General features: G+C 36.9%; 1 protein-coding gene across 1 annotated transcript; it reads right to left on the bottom strand.

The window, feature by feature from the left end:
• Positions 1–19,504: 19,504 nt before the first annotated feature.
• LOC131056238 (uncharacterized) lies at positions 19,505–20,595 on the bottom strand. The gene is made up of 2 exons (XM_057990598.1): positions 20,238–20,595; positions 19,505–20,070 (listed from the first exon to the last, which is right to left on the bottom strand). Exons 1-2 carry the CDS (start codon positions 20,583–20,585, stop codon positions 19,555–19,557), a joined length of 864 nt encoding a protein of 287 aa, XP_057846581.1. The 5' UTR covers positions 20,586–20,595; the 3' UTR covers positions 19,505–19,554.
• Positions 20,596–20,621: the final 26 nt, after the last annotated feature.

The following is a 20,621-nucleotide window of genomic DNA, read 5'->3' as shown; positions in this document are numbered from 1 at the left end:
CAAAATAGTAGAAAGTGCAAATGTGAAAATTGATGAATTTGCAGAAAGAAATGATGAAGGAAATTCCAAAGAACTAGAAATTATAAAGAATTTGTTTATGTTCAACTGAGAAGTCTTACCGAGAAAGCTACTGAAGAAAATGAAGAGAATGTTCAGTTATCGAGTGATGAAGAAGATCATATAGAGCCTACCGAGCCTATATTAGCCAAATATGTCAGAAGACATCATGCATCAAGTCAGATTATAGGAGCTAAGGATGATCCAGTGATGACAAGGAACAAACTGAGATAGAACACATGTCTGATATCTAAATTCGAACTGAGAATAGTAAAAGAAGCATTTAACAGTGAAGATTGGGTAAATGCTATGATAGAAGAGATTGATCAAATCAAGAAGAATGACACATGGACACTGATCCCAAGACCGAAGGACAAAAATGTAATCGGTACAAAGTGGATTTTCAAAAACAAGATGAATGAAAAATGTGAGGTCATTCAGAACAAAGCAAGACTAGATTGCAAAGGTTATGCTCAACAAGAAGGAATAGATTATGGTGAGACTTTTGCACCTGTGGCTAGACTTGAGGGAGTAAGAACATTGTTGACATATGTTGCTTTCAAAAATTTCAAGGTATATCAAATGGATGTTAAATCTACATTTTTGAATGGTATACTAGAGGAAGAAGTTTACATTGAACAGCCTAAAGGATTTGTTGAAGACAAAAGTAAAGATCAGGTATGCAAATTGAACAAAGCTTTATATGGTCTGAAACAAGCACCTAGAGCATGGTATGAGAGACTGCACTCTTACTTAATCAAGATTGATTTTATAAGGACAAGTGAAAACAACAATATGTACATGAAGAGTGATGAGAACAATGGTATACTGATCTCAGCCATATTTGTTGATATTTTTTTTTGTGGTAATGACTCCTTATGCAAGAATTTTGGGAACAAAATGTGCAAAGAATTTGAGATGTCATTAATCGGTGAGATAAAGTATTTTATAGGTTTACAGATACTACAAATGAAAGATGATATTTTCATTACTCAATCCAAGTACATAAAGGAAATCTTGAAGAAATTTGGAATGGAGGATTCTAAACCAGTAAGTACTTCGATGACTACTAACTGTAAACTATCAAAGAATGATGAATCTGCATTTGTTGATGAGACACTTTACTGATCTATGATTGGGAAGTTGCAATATGTTGTGCATAGTAGATCGGATATAGCACATATAGTAGGTATTGTTGCAAGATTTTCTGCAGATCCCAAAGAAACCCATAGGACAGCAATCAAGAGAATTTTCAGATACCTGAGAGGCACTGAAGATTATGGCTTAGTATATGAAAAGAGAAATGATTTTGATTTAAAAGTTTATACTAATGTTGATTGGGCAGGCAACATAGATGACAGGAAAAACACAAGTGGTGGAGCTTTCTTTATAGGAGAAAGACTAGTGAGTTGGCTTAGTAAGAAACAAGGATGTATTTCACAGTCAACAACAGAAGCTGAATATGTTGCTATAGCATTGAATTGTACCAATATAGCATGGATCAAACAACTGTTGGAAGGTATAAATGAGAAAGTTACCGAGCTAGTAACTATATTCTGGGATAATACTAGTGCCATTAATATTTCAAAGAATCTAGTAATGCACTCTAAGAAAAAACATATCTCTATAAAGTATCATTATCTCAGAGAAGAAGTTCAAGAGAAGAAAGTTGTGCTGGAATATATCAGTTCAAAGGAGCAATTAGCAGACATCTTCACAAAGCCACTGCCAAGGGACACCTTTGAGTATCTTAGAAGCAAGTTAGGGGTCCTACCCCTATCTTCTATTCACTGACAGAGTTCGGTGAAAGCATCAATTTGATGAATCTACAGAATATTATGTGTGGATTGATGCTGATTTACGCACTTTAGAAGGTTTTCTAAAGGTGTGCAGGGAATAGTAAATAAAGACAAGTTCTCTGACTGAGACTGAGATGATACACAACAAGGCAAATCACTTTATAGAGTAAGAAATCATGATTTAGTTCTTTTACTTTTTGGCATTGTTGTCAAAGGGGGAGAAGACTAAATGGTAAATTCCTAAATGAAGAAGATAACTGAAGACTAATGAAAGGGGGAGAAAAATACAAAAGGGAGAAGACTTCATAAGATTTTAACAACTCAAGGATAACAGGAGAAGTCTAATAGCAATTTGAACCCAAATCAATTTGAATATCTTGTTGGTATTACCATTTAAAAGTTGGTTTTGCCATCAATGCCAAAGGGGGAGATTGTTGGCATTTCAATAGAAGGAGATTGTTGATATTCATTAAGGATATTGAGAAGGTTGTTGAAGATTATTTGATATAACTGAAAAAGGATGATAACTATCTTTATAACATTATTTTGTCATTGATGTCAAGAAATTGATTTTCTGATTCAGTATGATGTTGCCATATCTTGAGGAGATTGATTTAAAGAGAATTTAGTGGTCGGTAAAAGACATAGAAAGAATGTGATAAGAAAGGGGAGAAATAAGTTATTCAATGGGCAACTATTACCGAGTTAGACAATTATGAGATCATGATGTTTAGATTGTTTTGATATCCTACAAATGTTGTTGATTGTAAGGTTAATACTATACTATGTCACCGAGCAAAGAACCCAGTCGGTAAACCCTAAGGAACCTAGTTGGTAAAACCTAAGGTTATCGATATTGGTTAATGAAGGCGGAATGTCTACCGAGTAAAGTTTAGTATTTACTGAGTTGCAACCGAGTTATAACAGATCGCATTGGATGGATAAAAGCATTATTTAATGAAGGACAATGATTAGCTAGAGATGTATAAATGATTGATATGTCGTGCATGAAGTTTGTTAAGGATCTATGGCAATAGAAGATCAGCAGGAAGATCTATAGTGCAAATTGAACCGCAATAGTCTTGTGCAAGTTCCAAGAAAGGAATGCAAGTCCCAAGTCCCGAGGCAAGGTAAAACATTTTCAGATCGAAAGATGCATTGAACCTAGTCAAGATTGAAGATCTAATGGCTAAGATTGATCATGAGAAATGCGATCAAGGAAATTCAGCGGTTGGCAAATTGTTTATAAATAAGAAATTGTTGATTAACAATGTATACAAGCAAGTGTAAGCACAGGGATGCTACATAGTGATTACCAAGCGCAGTAGGTTGAAGACCTGTTTGAATAACAGAGTAAGGAGCCCAACAGAGGGACAAGATAAGTCCTATGACAAGATTGTTTTGAGCAAATAAGAATCTGCTTTAGCATATTCGATGTGAAGTTGCAGATATATTTATTACTGTTGTTTATTTTGTAAGTGACAAAAAATCTATTAACCGAGTGGACTTAACAGTTTTATTTGTAAACCCTCTAGCAAGGTAACATTCTAAATGAGTGTTTGAAATCCTTTGACAAGGTCACTTCTAACAAAGTGAAGATCCTAATAGATCTGAGGGAAATCCCTTAACCGGGTCACATCTAGCAATGTGTTTGTAATCTTTAATAGGATTTGCTTTTAACCGAGCATACTCTAGAAGAGTATATTTCTTAGTGGGTCCGAAATCCCACAGTGTTTTTCCCTATTTGGGTTTCCACGTTAAATCTGGTGTTATATATGTTATGATGATTATGTGTTTATAAGTTAGCATGTTTAGCAGTTTTGGTTATATTGATGAAGTATAAGTTACCGAGGTCGAATCTGTTGATTTTATGGATTATTAAGTTTGTATGATTCACCCCCCCCCCTCTCATCTTGTTAGCTATTGGCATCAGTTCTTTACATTTAGTATCAAAACTTAACAGATCTTACCATCCCCTCCTAGGAGATCGCATTCTCCAAGTGAAAATACCATGGTCTCAAGAGAAATGTATCATGCCAAACTCTAATTTGCAATCAAGAGCATACCATGACATAACACCAACATAGTATAAACCAACATCACTTGTCAAGCACCTCCAACACCTCACTCCAAAAACTGTAAGAGCCCTCCATGGTTGCAAGATGTTACACATCCTTATATAGTGTACACGCAAAAGATGAAAGAACCCTTTTCTAGAAACAAGATCTAAGAGTCCCTCCAAACCATCTATATCACTAAAGAAGAGCATTCATCTCCAAGTGATGAATAGACAATCACTACTTAAGCTCCCACTAAAATGTGATACTAAGCTCTCCAAGCACGACACACCATCTCCCAAATCTGAAAATCATCTAGGTCTACACACATACAAGTGTACAATATCACACTGAGTGAAACCAAGATCTCCAAACCAAGGCAATACACCATGCTATAGGAACCCATAACTAATTATCTAGGTACTCACTTATCATCCATCCACTCATCCCAAAGAAAACACACCAATGCATAAGTCATCATAGACAAGGCCAACTAACAAGTCTTCATCAAAATTGAATCAAACCTCATGGCTAGACAGTCCACATACAAGTTATCCCACTGGTAACTGAATAGGTGATCAACCCACACAACTGTATAACTCGTAGATCCAATCATTGCAACATGTGAACCCACTATCACATCAAAAACATGCAAACTGAGATCTCAAAGAGAATAATCATGTAGACAACATGACTCAAACACTGAATCAAGCACAAAAATTATTTGCCAATCATGTCGACATTAAGCACCATAGTTTAGGAATCCACCAAGTATCACCATAGAAATGATGAGTGACTAATCACATACCAACATCCCCATGCAGAGAAAGCATTTCAACTCCTCTCATCATGCATGTAGAATAAATGCAGGACTGCAACTATCTCATCCAGTAACACTCCAAAGGAAAACAAGGTCTAAAAAATAACTCTTCAATAGGTCCACAAAACCACAATTTTTTTTCTTAACCATGTAAAAACTGCAAAACCACTGTGTTTGAGAACACCCATGCACATCCTGTTGGCATTGTGTGGTCATTGATGTCAACTGGTACAACCAACCGGTATGCAGGAAGGTGTATGCAAGCAGAAAAATAAGGTGTGTTACTGGTAAACATGAAATGCAACCTCTACTAGTAAACATGACCACTGGTAAGCAAGCAAAAGACAACAAAGAAGAACATGATCACTAGTATGCAAGAAGGAGTGTAATCCACTGGTAGACATGTTAATCAGGATGCACATTGATGACATGTTTTACTCAAGGATAATACTGGTATGGAGGCAGGTGTAATATCACTGTTAAATAGACTTATTGGATGGATCGATGTGGTTGTTGACTGGTTGATGTACTTCAATCGACAGAGAAAAGGAGATAGGAAGGCATGAAGGATATGTAGTTAATGCATCACCGATAAAGTGAGTTGAACCGGTTGAATGAAGGTATATACTGGTAGTGTGCCTTGGTTGGTGAATGAACCTAAACCAACTCAGTGGACTGAACATAGGTGGATGTCGACAAGGATGACATGTGGATACTAGGTGGCAAGCATCCAGAGGTCAGTGAAGTATCCATCGACGTGGTAGGTGATAAGTAGGTCAACTTTAAAGAAGGAACCCATAAATCACGGGTCAATGGTAAAAGAAGTGTGGCTCAAGATAGATCAAGATGCAAAAGCTTTATGGTGATGTAAATAAAGCATGACAATCCGATCTTTGTGCTCATTGGTCGAAGGAAACAACTAAGGCATTAATGGTGATTGACAGACCGAGGCTAGAAATCAAGTTGTAGGTTGCTAAATGTAGAAAGCGTGTACTAGAACCTTCAGATATGATGCTGATTGTTGATTTGTTGTAGATCATCAATCAAGGAGATGAGATCCGATCATATTTGCTATGGATTGCGTAGGTGGAGAAAAACCCTAGTGCACCATCACTTGAATTCTGGTCTTGGTGGGAAAGCCAAGCATATATATGCAAACCAAAGATGAAATGGGGTGATGCTAGATGGCGGAAAAGATAGAGTAACTTAGAGAGAAGAGAGTGATTAGAGAGAAGATCAAAAGTATCTAAGTGTTGGAGGTGGACTGATAGAAAGGTTGAACCAGTAAGAGGGTTTATGAGAGGTTTTACCAGTAAGGTTAGAGCAACCGGCAAGCTTCCAAAGAGGATAACAATTGTGTGAATCGGCAAGGGAGATTCAGGAAGAAAGCTACTGAAAGTGAGGAGAAAAGAGAGTGTATTGGTGGAGATCATGCAAGAAAAAATCAGGGCAAAAAGGGTATAAGAAAGAGGATAGTGAACCAGCAGTGAACTGAGCAGAGGAGAACTTGTAGAGAAGAGTTGAACCGGTGAAGTATTTTGATTGCAAGAGTTACAAAACTCATTTTTAACAAGGCTACAACTAGTGTATTGATCTAATCTATTGTATCTCACTGAGTTGGTGCTAGGTGTAGGGGCTAGTGCTCCTTGGGTTGGTGCCCTAAATATTTGTAAATATGTTGTTTCATTGTGAGGCTGGATTGGAGTAGTAGTCTCCAACAACTTTTCTCACTGAGGTTTTTCCCATATTGGGTTTTTCCTCATACATACAATGTTATGTGTTGTGTGTCTTTGTGTGTTTGCATTTGATTACTTCCCTTACCTCACTGGTACATCCTCCTTGTGTTTGATTTGCTAATTGGTACCAAAACTTAGGTCTAAAGTGTTTAGAAGATTTGATACCACTGATTCATCCCCCTCTCACTAATACATTGTGGTCAACACATACATACACACTTCACCTCTGTAAGATTCAAAAGTCTAATAAAGCACCAAATAGCTTAACCAAGAATAATAGGCTATAATAGATGAGCATCACCATATCTTTTTAAGGAAAATCTATAAACCCCTCTAATCCAAGGAACATGAATCTGAGCCATGTAACTACAATCATCCATAAGGAAAAAGAAACACAAGAACTCTTGGCCCATTGGTAGGCCAACTCCATAACCACCATTAGTACATGCATCAGAGGGAGACATGCTATTCCGAAAGGTTCTAGATCATCAAATGATCAACTCCATAACCTGTTGGCATTTGCATGAAGATTGCATTGATGAACTATTATGTTGTCATTGATGTCAATTATAACCATTAATGATGTTGTTTTGCCACCGGTAGGTGAGCTAGTGAAGGAAACCGGTATTACTAGAGAAGCAAAGAGATCAACCGATAACCCTACCTATTGATGTGCTAAACCCTAAAACTCAAACCAATGGAGCTTGGTGAATCGGTTGTATTGGTTTATGATAAAATGATGAGTAGTAATGATTATGCCACATATGCATGATGTATGTGAAGAGCTTCAAATGGTTTTTGGCGCATAGAGATAACGGTTTTATCTTAGGAATGAGTGAGTACATTGCATGTAGTGGAAACCGCATGATGAGTTACAGGGATTGATGAAGCGGTGATCAAGGAGCGATTGAGGTTGTCTTAAATCATGTGTAATGATTGCTATGTAATCCAATGGTCATACTTGAACCAATTTGTTTGTAATCTCTATGAGATCTTAGGTTTGTGATGTGTTACAGACATGTTGTTTTTCTTATAAGGTCGATGAGTTGTTTTATTGTAGTGTTGGCAATTTTGGTTGAATGTAAGAGTGATTGGTTGCTGAACCAAAAGGTGTATCTACAATATGTGTGAAGGTAGATAGGAGCATGAAAAATATTTGATCAAGCAATGTAGTGCTATTCACCAGATCAGCAAACCCTTGTTGTTCTCTAACAATTACAACAGTCAAAGCCCTTAACCAGGCAAGCGCTAATAGGCTTAGTGTTATCTAAATCCTCTAACCAAGTGATCCATTAGCTTGGATTTCAAATCCTCTACTGAGGTTACCCCTAATAGGGTATTGCTTCTAATAGGGCTTTATAGTCAATCCCTTAACCGGGTGGTCCCTAATAGGATTTGTTCTTAATTGGACTTATTGCAAAGCTCTAACAGGCATGGTTCCTAGCATGACGAACTTCAGAAAAGTTTAGAATACTTGTGGGTATCTTTCCCCACCATGGTTTATTCCATTTGGGTTTCCACATCAAAATCATTATATCAAGTGGTGAATGTTTTTGTGGTTATGTTTACTATGGTTAATTTTCTTAACTGCTAAATCCACTTAGATTTGATATGATGACCAGCTGTAATCTAAAATGTGCTTTTACTTTTGTCAATAAAGTATTTGGATGATTTGGTCAAAAGGTTTGAGAGTTTCAAAGTTGTTTCACAGTTATTTTGATTTGACAGTCAACCGGTATACTTGACAGTGATATTGGGATTTGTAGTTTAGTGTTTGAACCAGTTAGTTCTGAGTTTGACTTGAGAGGTTGTTTATGAGTTTGGTGAAAGTTTAGTCAGTTTTCTATCTACTGATTCACCCCCTCCTTAGTAGTTGTTCGGTTCCTTATTGATTCATCATACCATCAATTGGTATCAGAGAATTTCAGGTCTTCTAGTGTCTAAGCCTAATAACTTGAGGTAAAGATCTAGAATAACATGATGAAGAAAGAAGGTCTAAAGTTTAATAGCGAAAACTACAAAATATGGAGTGATAGAATGAAAATCTATATCAAGAGTTTAGGAATTCAATACTGGGAACATGTTGTTACTGAATATGTTGCACCTAATGGGACTATGTCTGATGATCAAAAGAAAGAGAAACAAGAAAATAATCAAGCATTGGAGGCCATTATCAGTTCTTTGTCTGATTCAGAGTATGTTGATGTCCATGGTCTGGAGACTGCTTATGAGGTGTGGAAGAAACTTGAAGAAATCTATAGTGGTGATGAGCATGTGAAGATTGCTAAAGAAGAGAGTCTGAGAGGTAAATTTGATGACATGTGAATGGTTGAAGGAGAGAATATACAACAATATGGTCAGAGTATCAAAGAGATAGTTGGTGAGATCAAGAGTGTTGGTGGTAAACTGGAGGATGCCACAATGGTTAGTAAGGTGTTGAGAACCTTTGTACGAGTCTATGTTATATGAGTTGTAGCCATTCAAGATATAAATTATATTGATAAAACCATGGTAACTCTTGACTCCATCATTGGTAAGCTTACTACATTTGAATTAAATGGTTATGATGGTAGTGCTTAGAAATTTGAATCTGCATTTAGAGCTTCGGTTTCTAACCCCCTTATGAGGAAAAGTAGAGATTGTAGTAACAGTTATGAGTCTAGATCCAGTAGAGAAGTCGATGATGAAGACAGTTTGATCGAGGTTGAAGCTTTGTTGGCCAAGCGGTTACCCAGAGGTACCGATAAGTATAGAGATAAATTACCTTTGAAATATTTTGCATGTAACAAGATTGGACACATTGCAGCTAACTGTCCTCATGGTGACAATGAGCATAAGCGTGAGAAGTACAAGAGGGTGGGTGCAAGAAGTAGGGTCCCAATTCCGCGGAAGTCTGTGAGCAAAAAAGTTTGTCGCTAGAAACGAGTGCCCTTTTTGTAAGAAACAGACATCCATTTAGCTTCAAGGCCCCGACCCATAAAAATAAAACGGGTGCACGTTTTGAAAAATGGGTGCCCATTTAGGATTAGACCACCGTAGAGAAATAGGTGCACGGTTTCTAGAAATGGGCACATGTTTCTAAAAACATGTACACATTTCTAAAAACACGTACTCATTTCTAAAAACGGGCACTCGTTTCTTAAAATGCTACAAATTTGAAAACGGGTGCCCATTTTTTTAATTTTAAATAATGGGTGCCCGTTTCATAAAAGATGGAGTAGGAAACAAACCTATGCCTCGGTTTTGGCTTCGGGTTAGGCTTGGTCCCACCAAGCCTATGCTTGGACCTCCAAAAAAATGGCTAAGGCATTGGAATACCATATTTCTGCCTTGTCATAATTTTTTGAAGGTCTTCCCGATCGTATTTTTTGATGAAACGAAAACCCATTAGAGTTCTCACTATCCTGATTTAAAAAATGTAAATTTCATAGTGATATGATTATTTTTACTATTTTTGCATTATTTATTAATCAAAAGTGGTACCTTAATGTAAAATAGTGAGGTTCAGTAAAACTTTAATAACTTTTATGTTCTTATGTTTTTTGGAAAATAAATAGTATGACATCAATCTACATACAATTCTTTTGAAGATTAAAAAAAAATAAAAAATATGAAATTTTCATCAAATTATGGTGGTCGTAGACTAGATGTTTTGAAAATGTACCTTATATAGTCAATTAAAAATTATTTTAAAAATATAATAAAAATATTCTCATCAATATTTGGTGTATTAGGTATCTTCTCCCAAAAGGATTTGCAAAAATTCATTTATTTATGTCAAAATATGGTGGTCGTACACATGTGTGGTATGGTCCTGAAACAGGGATTTTGAAAAAGTGGTTTTTAAACATGCCAAATAAAAAGAAATTTCTACCATGTGGGTATTGAAATAAATTACATATTTGAAAATTAGACTCCGAGCACTACATTTTCTATTACCAAAGTTTTTTCAGATTCAATCTCTAAGTGCATCAAATTTTGACATCGATCGACAAAAAATTTGAAAAATAGGGAAAACACTTCCACTTTTTGCTCAAAAGTGGGACTCAACTTCTTGTAGCCACCCAAGAAGTACAAAGGAAAAGGAAAAAGAGATTGTCTCATTGTAGTTGATGATGGTATCATTGATGAGGAATCTGAGGGAGATGCTAATGAAGACATTGTCTTTGTAGCCATTAAAGAGGAGACATCTGATCAGAAGGCATTAGTTTCTCTCATGGATAGTTCTGATGATTGTATCATAGATAGTGGTTGCTCACACCACATGACCGGTGACCGAAGTAAATTTCTTATTTTGAAGGAATTTGAAGGAGTTGTGAGATTTGGAAATGACTCACCCTGCATGGAAAAAGGAAAGGGAACCATTTCTCTTAATGGAAAGAGAAGTGCAGATGATGTCTATTGGGTTGAAGGATTGAAGCACAATCTTTTAAGTGTAGCTTAACTCAATGATAGAGATTATACATTGGAATTAAAGAATGGAATGTGCAAAATATATGGGAGAAAATGTGAATTGATTGCAACCAACAAGCAAACAAAAGGTAACCTGTTTCACTTGAATCCTAAAGTCAACAACTGTTTAATTGCTAAAGTAGATGATAGTTGGCTTTGGCATCAAAGGTTTTGTCATATAAATTTTGATAACATTATTAAGGTCAGTAAGTCCAAGTCGGTAAGAGGTTTGCCTTAGTTGGACAAACCAGTGAATGCTCTGTGTAAGGAATGTCAGTTAGGAAAGATGACATCCTCAACTTTTAAGAGCAAATCCTTCTCAGTAGAACATTTGCTAGATTTGGTTCATACAAACCTCTGTGGACCAATAAGGACTAAAAGTATTCAAGGTGACAAATATTTTATGATCTTCACTAATGATTGCTCAAGAATGATGTGGGTCACATTCTTGAAGGACAAAACAAAAGCCTTTAGTAAGTTCAAGGCATTCAGGGCCTTAGCTGAAAAGGAAAGTGGTAAGAAGATCAAGTGTCTGAGGATTGATCAAGGAGGTGAATTTACTTTAGAGGAATTCACTAGATATTGTGAAGACAATGGAATTAAGAGGCAACTTTATGCTTCGAGGACACCACAACAGAATGGTATTGCAGAGAGAAACAACCGATCAGTTGTTGAAGCTGCTAGAACGATGCTTATACAAGGAGTAGCAAAACCTTTTTGGTGAGAAGTTGTCAACACAACTGTCTACACTATGAACTGGATATTGGTAAAGAGAGTTAAGGATAAAACTCCTTGTGAATACTGCTATGGTAGATCACCTAATGTCAGTTATTTTAAGATTTTTGGTAGTAAATGTTTTATCAAGATAGATGACTATGTTAGTAAGTTTGAGGCTAAGAGTGATGAAGGAATATTTCTTGGCTACTCCACCAAAAGTAAGGTCTACAAATGTTACATTAACCGGACATAGAGAATCATTGAAAGTGTCGATGTCCGAGTGGATGAGTGTCTTGAAGTTTCAGGAGAAACTAGTAAAGAAAAGAAGGAAGATGAACCCTGCATTCTAATTTTGCAACTAGAATCGATGAAGCGAGAAGCTGGTGAAGTGAATGTTGTAGTACCATTTCAACCAGAATAGTTAGATTCAGAAGAAGGCGATGAAAGTGAGGAAGAAGAACCTGAAGATAATGATCATGTCATTCCAAGGTATGTGAGACTCAATCATAATCCTGACCAGATTATTGGAGATAAAGATGTTGGAGTGTTAACCAGAAGAAGAATTAGACAAAATTCTTGCATGATCTCCACTATTGAGCCTAGAACTACTAAGGAAGCATTTGGAGATGATCACTGGATTAAAGCTATAGAAGAGGAGCTTGACCGGATTGAGAAGAACAATACATGGACCCTAGTACCCAGTCCAATGAATAAAAATGTGATAGGTACTAAATGGGTATTCATGAATAAACTGAATGAAGATGGAGTAGTAGTTAGAAACAAAGCTAGATTGGAAGGTGTTAGGGCTCTACTTGCATTTGCAGCATATAAGGGATTCAAAGTATATCAGATGAATGTGAAGTCAACATTTTTAAATGGAATACTGGAAGAAGTAGTATACATTGAGTAGCCAGATGGTTATGCATTGACTGATGCAAAGGATATGGTGTGTAAACTACACAAGGCACTATATGGTTTGAAGCAAGCACGAAGAGCATGGTATGAAAGGCTACATTCACACCTGATCAAGATAGGTTTTTAGAGAACCAATGAAGATAACAATATATATCTCAATTTGAAGGAGATAAGATACTGGTTAGTGAAGTGTTTTTGGATTATATTATATTTGGAGGCAATGATGACATGAGTGATGACTTTGAATATGAGATGAAAAGTGAATTTTAAATGTCTCTAGTAGGAGAGATAAAATTCTTCATAGGTTTGCAAATTTAACAGATGAAGAGTATTTTTATCACACAGTCTAAGTATGTGAAAGAGGTATTGAAGACATTTAGAATGAGTGACTGTAAACCAATTGGCACACCAATGGTTATAGGTTGTAAACTGTCTAAGGAGGATGATGTCGCATCTCTTGATGAAAAGTACTATAGATCAATGATAGGGAAACTGCATTATGTTGTTCATAGTAGATCGAATATTGCTCATGCGATTGGTTTAGTTGCTAGATTTCAGAAGAACCCAAAGGGGACACACTTGATAGAAACCAAAAGGATATTTAGATATTTGAAAGGTACGATTAACTATGGATTATGGTATCCATATGCAGGTAACTTTGATTTGAAGGTTTATAGAGATGCGGATTGGGCAAGTAATGTTGATGATAGGAAGAGCACAAATGGTGGTGTATTCTTTCTTGGAGGAAGACTTGTTTCATGGAGCAGCAAGAAGCAACGCTGTATATCACAGTCCACTGTTGAAGCTGAATATGTTGCAGTGCATATGAATTGTACCCAGGCTATCTGGATGAAACACATTCTAGAAGGATTCAAGTTGAAGATTACGGATCAAGTAAATATTTTATGACATGACAATACCAGGGCAATAAATATTTCAAAGAACTTGGTGTTGCATGCTAGAACCAAGCATATTGAGCTGAAATATCATTTCTTGAGAGAGAAAGGGCAGAGTAAAGATGTGTTATTGGAGAATGTATCTACTAAGGAGCAACTAGTAGATATCTTTACTAAACGTTTGCCTAAGAATACTTTTGAGTATCTTAGAGGTCAACTAGGGGTTGTGCCCCTACATGATGTCAATTGAGCAAATGTGGAATACATCAGTCCTGGAGCTAATTGAAGAATCTTGAAGCAGGATTGGTGTAGATTGGAGCTATACCACAGGAGGAGCATCAAGTTGCAGATTGTTGATGTAGAACAGTGAAGTATGAAACTACATGTTTTTACTTTCACTTTGGCATTGTTGTCAAAGGGGGAGAAGAACTATATGATTATGGGAAAAAGGATTGTATGATTGATAGAGAGAATATCTATAGCCAGTTACCAGCTGAAGACATGGAGACTCAGTTGAAGGAGAGTACATGGTAAAATGTAAACCAGGATTCCTATTCACCATCATAACAATCAAGGGTATTGATACTTGTATTGTAATCAATGCCAAAGGGGGATATTGTTGGCATTTTCATGAAGATTGCATTGATGAACTATTATGTTGTCATTGATGTCAATTATAATTGGTAAAGATTTTATAATGATGTTGTTTTGCAACCGGTAGGTGAGCTAGTGAAGGAAACCGGTATTACTAGAGAAGCAGTGAGATCAACCAGTAACCCTACCCGTCGATGTGCTAAAACCTAAAACTCTAACCAATGGAGCTTGGTGAATCGGTTGTAGTGGTTTATGATCAAATGATGAGTGGTAATGCTTATTCCACATATGCATGTTGTATGTGAAGAGTTTCAAATGGTTTTTGGCACGTAGAGATAACGGTTTTATCTTGGGAATGAGCGAGTACATTGCATGTAGTGGAAACCACGTGATGAGTTACAAGGATCGATAAAACGGTGATGAAGGAGCAATTGAAGTTGTCTTGAATCATGTGCAATGATTGCTATGTAATCCAACGATCATACTTGAAATGATTTGTTTGTAATCTCTATGAGATCTTAGGTTTGTGATGTGTTACCGACCTATTGTTTTTCTTATAAGGTTGATGGGTTGTTTTATTGCAGTGTTTGCAATTCTGGTTGAATGTAAGAGTGATTGGTTGCCAAACTAGAAGGTGTATCTACAGTATGTGTGAAGGTAGATAGGAGCATGAAAAGGATTTGATCAAGCAATGTAGTGCTATTTACCAAATCAACAAACCTCTATTGTTCTCTAACAATTACAACAGTCAAATCCCTTAATCGGGTAAGCTCTAACAGGCTTAGTGTTATCTAAATCCTCTAACCAGGTGATCCATTAGCTTGTATTTCAAATCCTCTACTGAGGTTAGTCCTAACAAGGTATTGCTTCTAATAGGGCATTATAGTCAATCCCTTAACTGGGTGTTCCCTAACAGGATCTGTTCTTAACAAGACTTATTGTAAAGCTTTAACAGGCTTGGCTCCTAACAGGGCGAACTTCAGAAGAGTTCAAAGTACTTGTGGGTATTCATCCCCACCGTGGTTTTTCCCATTTGGGTTTCCACATCAAAATCATTGTGTCAAGTGGTGAATATTTTTGTGGTTATGTTTTCTATGGTTAATTTGCTTAACTACTAAATCTGCTTAGATATGATATGATGACCGACTATAATCTGAAACATTCTTAAATTACTTTTGTCAATAAAGTATTTGGATGTTTTGGTCAAAAGGTTTGAGAGTTTCAAAGTTGTTTTACTGTTATTTTGATATGATAGCCAACCGGTATACATGACAGTGATATTGCAATTTGTAGTTCAGTGTTTGAACCTGTTAGTTCTGAGTTTGACTTGAGAGGTTTTTTTTGAGTTTGGTGAATTTTTAGTTAGTTTTCTATCTACTGATTCACCCTCCCCAACCCCCTTTCAGTAGTTGTTCAGATCCATATTGATTCATCATACCATCATAGCCTCCCTATGCATTCAGGTTAACAAAAGCAACAACTTCCAATAATGGGAAAAAGAAAACACCCAGCATAAGCACATCACTCCATAGTTGAAACAACCTAACCTTCTCCATATTACCAAGTAGCCACTCACAAACACCCAATATGAAAACATTGTTGCATGCGACCATAAAGCATAAAAATACACCCCACGCACAAGGAATTATACTGCTATCAACCAGGATCTCGAGATCAACACCATTTTAATGTGACCAACTCTATTTTCTCTGTCTTAACCATCCTTCAAAATGTGTGTTGTCTCCTAAAACTAAAACAAATGCAAAACTTTCACTCACCAAAGGATCAATCTTCAGTTGATTCCTTCAGATTCCCTCAATCTTGTCAGGGTAAGAAATCTTCACATAAGGAAATACCCAAAACCCAAAACACCAAGGATCTTCACATGCATTAACATACAAGCACATGCAAGTAACATGGGAGTCCATGAAAGTACATACAACACACATGCAAATATATGCAACTCACATAACACACATGAAAACAACCTACAAATCCTGGAACATAGCTCTGATACCAAATAAAAGGAAAACGGGCATCCCAGAAAAGACATCTAAGAACAGTATGCACATTCAACATCCATTACAAATGCACACTACTATTTTATAAAGTAGAATTAGACACAATTTATTTTCCATATTAACCCTTAGAGGAAAGTGATTGCAATTTAAGATCTTGCCAGATCAAATAGCAGTTTGAGCAACATGCATACATTTAGATTCAACAACACAAAATCATAAAATAAAAGAATAAGAGAGAAGAATAGAACACATATTTACCGTGGAGAAAAACCCTTTCGAGTAAAAAACCCCACACTCCAAAACCAAAGAGCCATCAAGTATTATTCAACAACAAAAATAGTTACAATACAATCTTCAGGCTTTAGGCCAATACATGGAGATTTACATCCTGCTCCATTCTAGAGAAAATCTGGTAGCATAACCCCTGTAAAATGAACTTCTTTCTCCCTTTTTTCATATAACTCCTCTAGCAATTCATATATTTATAAAGCTTACAATGCAAAAACAATAGCTTCCCAAAAGTGTCCACAATCAATGTATCCGCGAATGTAATTAGAAACTTATCTTGCATAAGTCTTGCATAAATAATTTTTGATGCAAATATTATATATTCCATAAAAATAAAACATCCAAAATGAGATAAACAAGCCTTTTGCTAATTTGGAACTTTCCATTTTACTCCAAGCCTATCCAAGTGGAAGATTTGGTCCCGCCGAAAATCTTTCCAAAAACGTGGACAAGAAAATAAAACAAAACTACACATCCACTTGTTGCAAAAGGGGAGATTTGAAGAGCTCCAAAGAAATTTTCTTCTCAAAGTTCCTACCTTGTGCCAAGTGTCACAATTTCCTTTCACCTCAAAGCTTGTTGTACACTTGTCATCGGGCCCCACAATTAAGCTTAGCATTTTGGAAACTTAATATATTCCATTAAATAAATAAAATCAGCACATAAGACAATTTAATTAATTAAATAATTTCCTTGAGACTCCTAAAGTTGAAGCAACTAATGTCTAGATGAGTTAGCAAACGATATATTACTAAAACCTTTGTTCAAAAATAATAAATAAATTACAGAACCAATTAAAACAAATGTAAGGGAGCCAACAAAATAAGCATAAACCCACTCACCAAAATGTCAAATATAATGGACAGGTAGCGGGCATTATTCCCTACCTATGACCTGCGAATGCAGTTCTGAACAGCCACATTGCTGCCCACGGAATTTATATGTTTCAATCGCTGCAACTGCTGAAATCTTGTTATATCCTGCAACTTCTCACACCTATTAATTGTAACCCTCTCTCTCGAGACAACTCAATCTGCAAAGACACAGCTCCTTGAGCTCAGGGCATTCACTAATAATCAATGTCACAAGCTTTGTAAGATCAGATTTTTGCAATGCAATGGTGATCCCCTCGACAAAACTCAGATGGGTAAGACTTGGCAGCTCTTCCAGCTTTGTACAATAACAAACACTAAGCTCTTTAACCTTCACAAGCTTAGACATTCCAGAAACGTTTCAAGTTTCACAATAATAAAACTCAAGACAATCCAGCTTCTCACAGCCATCGATTTTAATTGTCTCCAGACAACTCATTTAAGTTGGTCTCTGCTCAAGCTCTGGACAGTTAAGAATGTTTAATCTTAAAAGCTTTGCAAGATAAACGTCCCTAAGAATGCTTTCAAATTGTTTCAACCCTTCAAGTCAAGAAAATTCAGCCTCTAATATTTATCAATTGCAACCCTTTCCAGACAGTCCAGACCGGAAAGACTTCGCAACCATTAAGCTCAGAACATTGACGAATTTTCAGCTTTTCAAACATTGCAAGATTAAATGTTCCTGGCACCACTTTTCAGTTTATTACAATACTTCAGCTCGAGTCTATTCAATTTTTGTTAAAGATGACAGATTCAGCTCAAATGGATTTTCCATATGATACAATACTCCTGCTAGCTAATCTCTATCTTTTCAAGGTTATTCAGGCCTGACACTTCACTTATCAATGTCATTATTTCTTTGAGGCATTTTGTCAAACAGTTGACGTTCCTTGGTCTATGCTTTGGCATTTTCCATACATGTCTATCACAGCATTTCCTACGATAATATCTGACAAAAAAATCCCCTTCAATTAAGCTTTGATTGATGTCCATGCCCTGTTTCAAAGCTCTCATATTGGCACTGGAGGGAAGTATGCAAGCCTTTCTAACCAATCCATTTTGTGCATATCCCGCAATCATGGCATTCCATGAAGCCGTATTCTATGGAGATATTTTGTCATACGGTTCCCACCCCTTGTCTATGCTTCCACATTTTGCACACATGTCTCTACCATCGCAGTTGCAACTACAACATCTGACAAAATTGTTCTATTCTTTATGCTTTCATCTATGTCCATACCCTGTTTCATAGCTCCCAATTTGGCACAGGCAAGGAGAATACTGGCAAAGGTTACAGAGCCTGGCTTTACACCTACCAATTGCATTTTCTTGGAAGTTCCTTAAATCTTCTTAAAAATTCGATTTTGTGAATAATCTGCAATCGGGGAATTCCATTAGAACACGTTTCTTTAGTCATTCTATCAGTTCACGGGCCTCATCTATGCTTACACATTTGCATATCCAGCAATCACGGCAATCCATGAGACCACATTTCTTTGAGGTATTCTGTCAACCTGTTCATTTGCCTTATCTGTGCTTCCAAATTTTGGATACATGTCTACCATGGTAGTTGTAACTACTACATGTCACAAAATTCATGTCCTTTATCCCTTGATGGATTACATACCCTGTTCGAAAGCTCCCATTATGGCACAGGCAAAGAGGATGCTGGCAAATGTTGCGGAATCGGCATTTACACCTGCCAATTTCATTTGCTTGAAAGTTTCTGAAGCCTTTTCAACAAATCCATTTTGCGTATATCTTCCAATAATAGCACTCCACGCGACTGAAGCATTCAATCAAACAGTTCACGTGCCTTGTCTATACTTCAATTTTGCATACATGTCTATCAGAGCATTTCAACAACATCTGACAAAATTTCTCTATCCTTTATGCTTCTATGGATCCCTATGCCATGTTGTAAAGCTCCCATTTTAGCACAGGATGGAAGTACGCTGGCAAAACTGATCCGGTTGGAACCCTACTATCGCAGTGCAGGAATGGTGAGTTTGAGTTGAAGTTGGTTTATACGTTGGAATTGAGCTGCTGACTGCTGAGTGCTGACTGTAACCGTTAGGAGGACTACGAAGAGGAACGGCACGGCCATTGACGAAACGAACAGGTTATACGGATCTACATACGCCATGCAAAGAGTCAAAACATACAATATAATCAGTAAACCCAGCCCGTTGATACCACTTGCATAAGACAACCAATACAGTCAAAGTGGCAATAAGACCAAGACACCTACTTCGCAGGTAAGAGAATGAAAGCCCTTTGGACTCTAAAATTTTAGAGTAGCTGAAAGTGAGATAAACCATTGGCTAGGTTTATTTGTTGTCTAATTCAACAATTGTGTTTAGTACACGGAGGATTCTCCATTCTTCACCTTTGTTGACGGGTAGTATCCACCCTTTCTTTATTCCTCGCGGTTCATCTAATGTAATCTCCACTGTTCCCAGTTTGCGATCTTTAATATACCCGGCTATCAGCTCTTGATCAGTAATTACCATGGTAATGATCCACTCTCCTCTATCTATCTGAACCTCTTCAAAGATCCACGACTCCATGGCTCCGTGGCGACAGAGTCCTATATACACGCTGTCCTCACAACATACTTCAACTAACACCACAACGCACAATATGATTGCACTCAGCGAACCTGATTCTGGCATTATTTCTAGCGAATCCAGTGATGCCTTCACAAAGCCACTGCCATCTTTCTCCATAGGAATTTTACTGACTGCACCAGTGCCTTTAAGGTCAGAAAAGAAATGTCCCTCTAAATTTGAGTCGGCTCCATGCCCGGCTTTCCGACTGGCGGTCATGAACTCTGACGGAAGTCTCTGAAAAAGAACAAAAGAAATTGTCTCAGATGTTTACCAATCGAGATATCACTCAAGGCTTTTGAATTTAAAATAAATTTCAAAAACAATTTGAAGCAAACTCAATGATAAATCCACTCTCCAAACTGTCAAATATAATGGATTGATAAGGGGTTGTTATTCAATACCTGTAACCTGTGAATGCAATTCCGAACTGCCACATTGGTGCCAATGGAAAGCTGCATATGTTTCAATCGCTGCAGCTCCTCAATTCCTGCTATATCCTGCAACTTCTCACACCTATTAATTGTTACCGTCTCGAGGCAACTCAGCCTGCCGAGACTTAGCTCCTTGAGGTCGTGGCATTCACTAATACTCAACATGACAAGCTTTGTGGGCAGTGCAATGCTCTTCAGTGTCCTACATTCAGTAATGGTAATCTTCTTGAGGAAACTCTGATGGGCAAGATTTGGCAGCTCTTCTAGCTTATTACAATCATAAATAGTAAGCTCTTTAAGCTTCACTAGTTTAGACATTCCAGACACGCTTTTCAAGCTTTCACAAAAATACAA

This window comes from Cryptomeria japonica, chromosome 7 (genome assembly GCF_030272615.1).
Source record: "Cryptomeria japonica chromosome 7, Sugi_1.0, whole genome shotgun sequence".
Taxonomy (NCBI): domain Eukaryota; kingdom Viridiplantae; phylum Streptophyta; class Pinopsida; order Cupressales; family Cupressaceae; genus Cryptomeria; species Cryptomeria japonica.
The sequence above is the reverse complement of the archived record's forward strand: the minus strand, read 5'-3'. Positions and strand labels throughout refer to the sequence as shown.

Coding starts and splice junctions, on each gene's coding strand:
- LOC131056238 (XM_057990598.1), bottom strand. CDS start 20,585: ATGTCTAAACTAGTGAAGCTTAAAGAGCTTACTATTTATGATTGTAAT. Junction 20,071..20,237: donor ATTGCATTCACAGGTTACAG/GTATTGAATAAC, acceptor GTTCTTTTTCAG/AGACTTCCGTCAGAGTTCAT.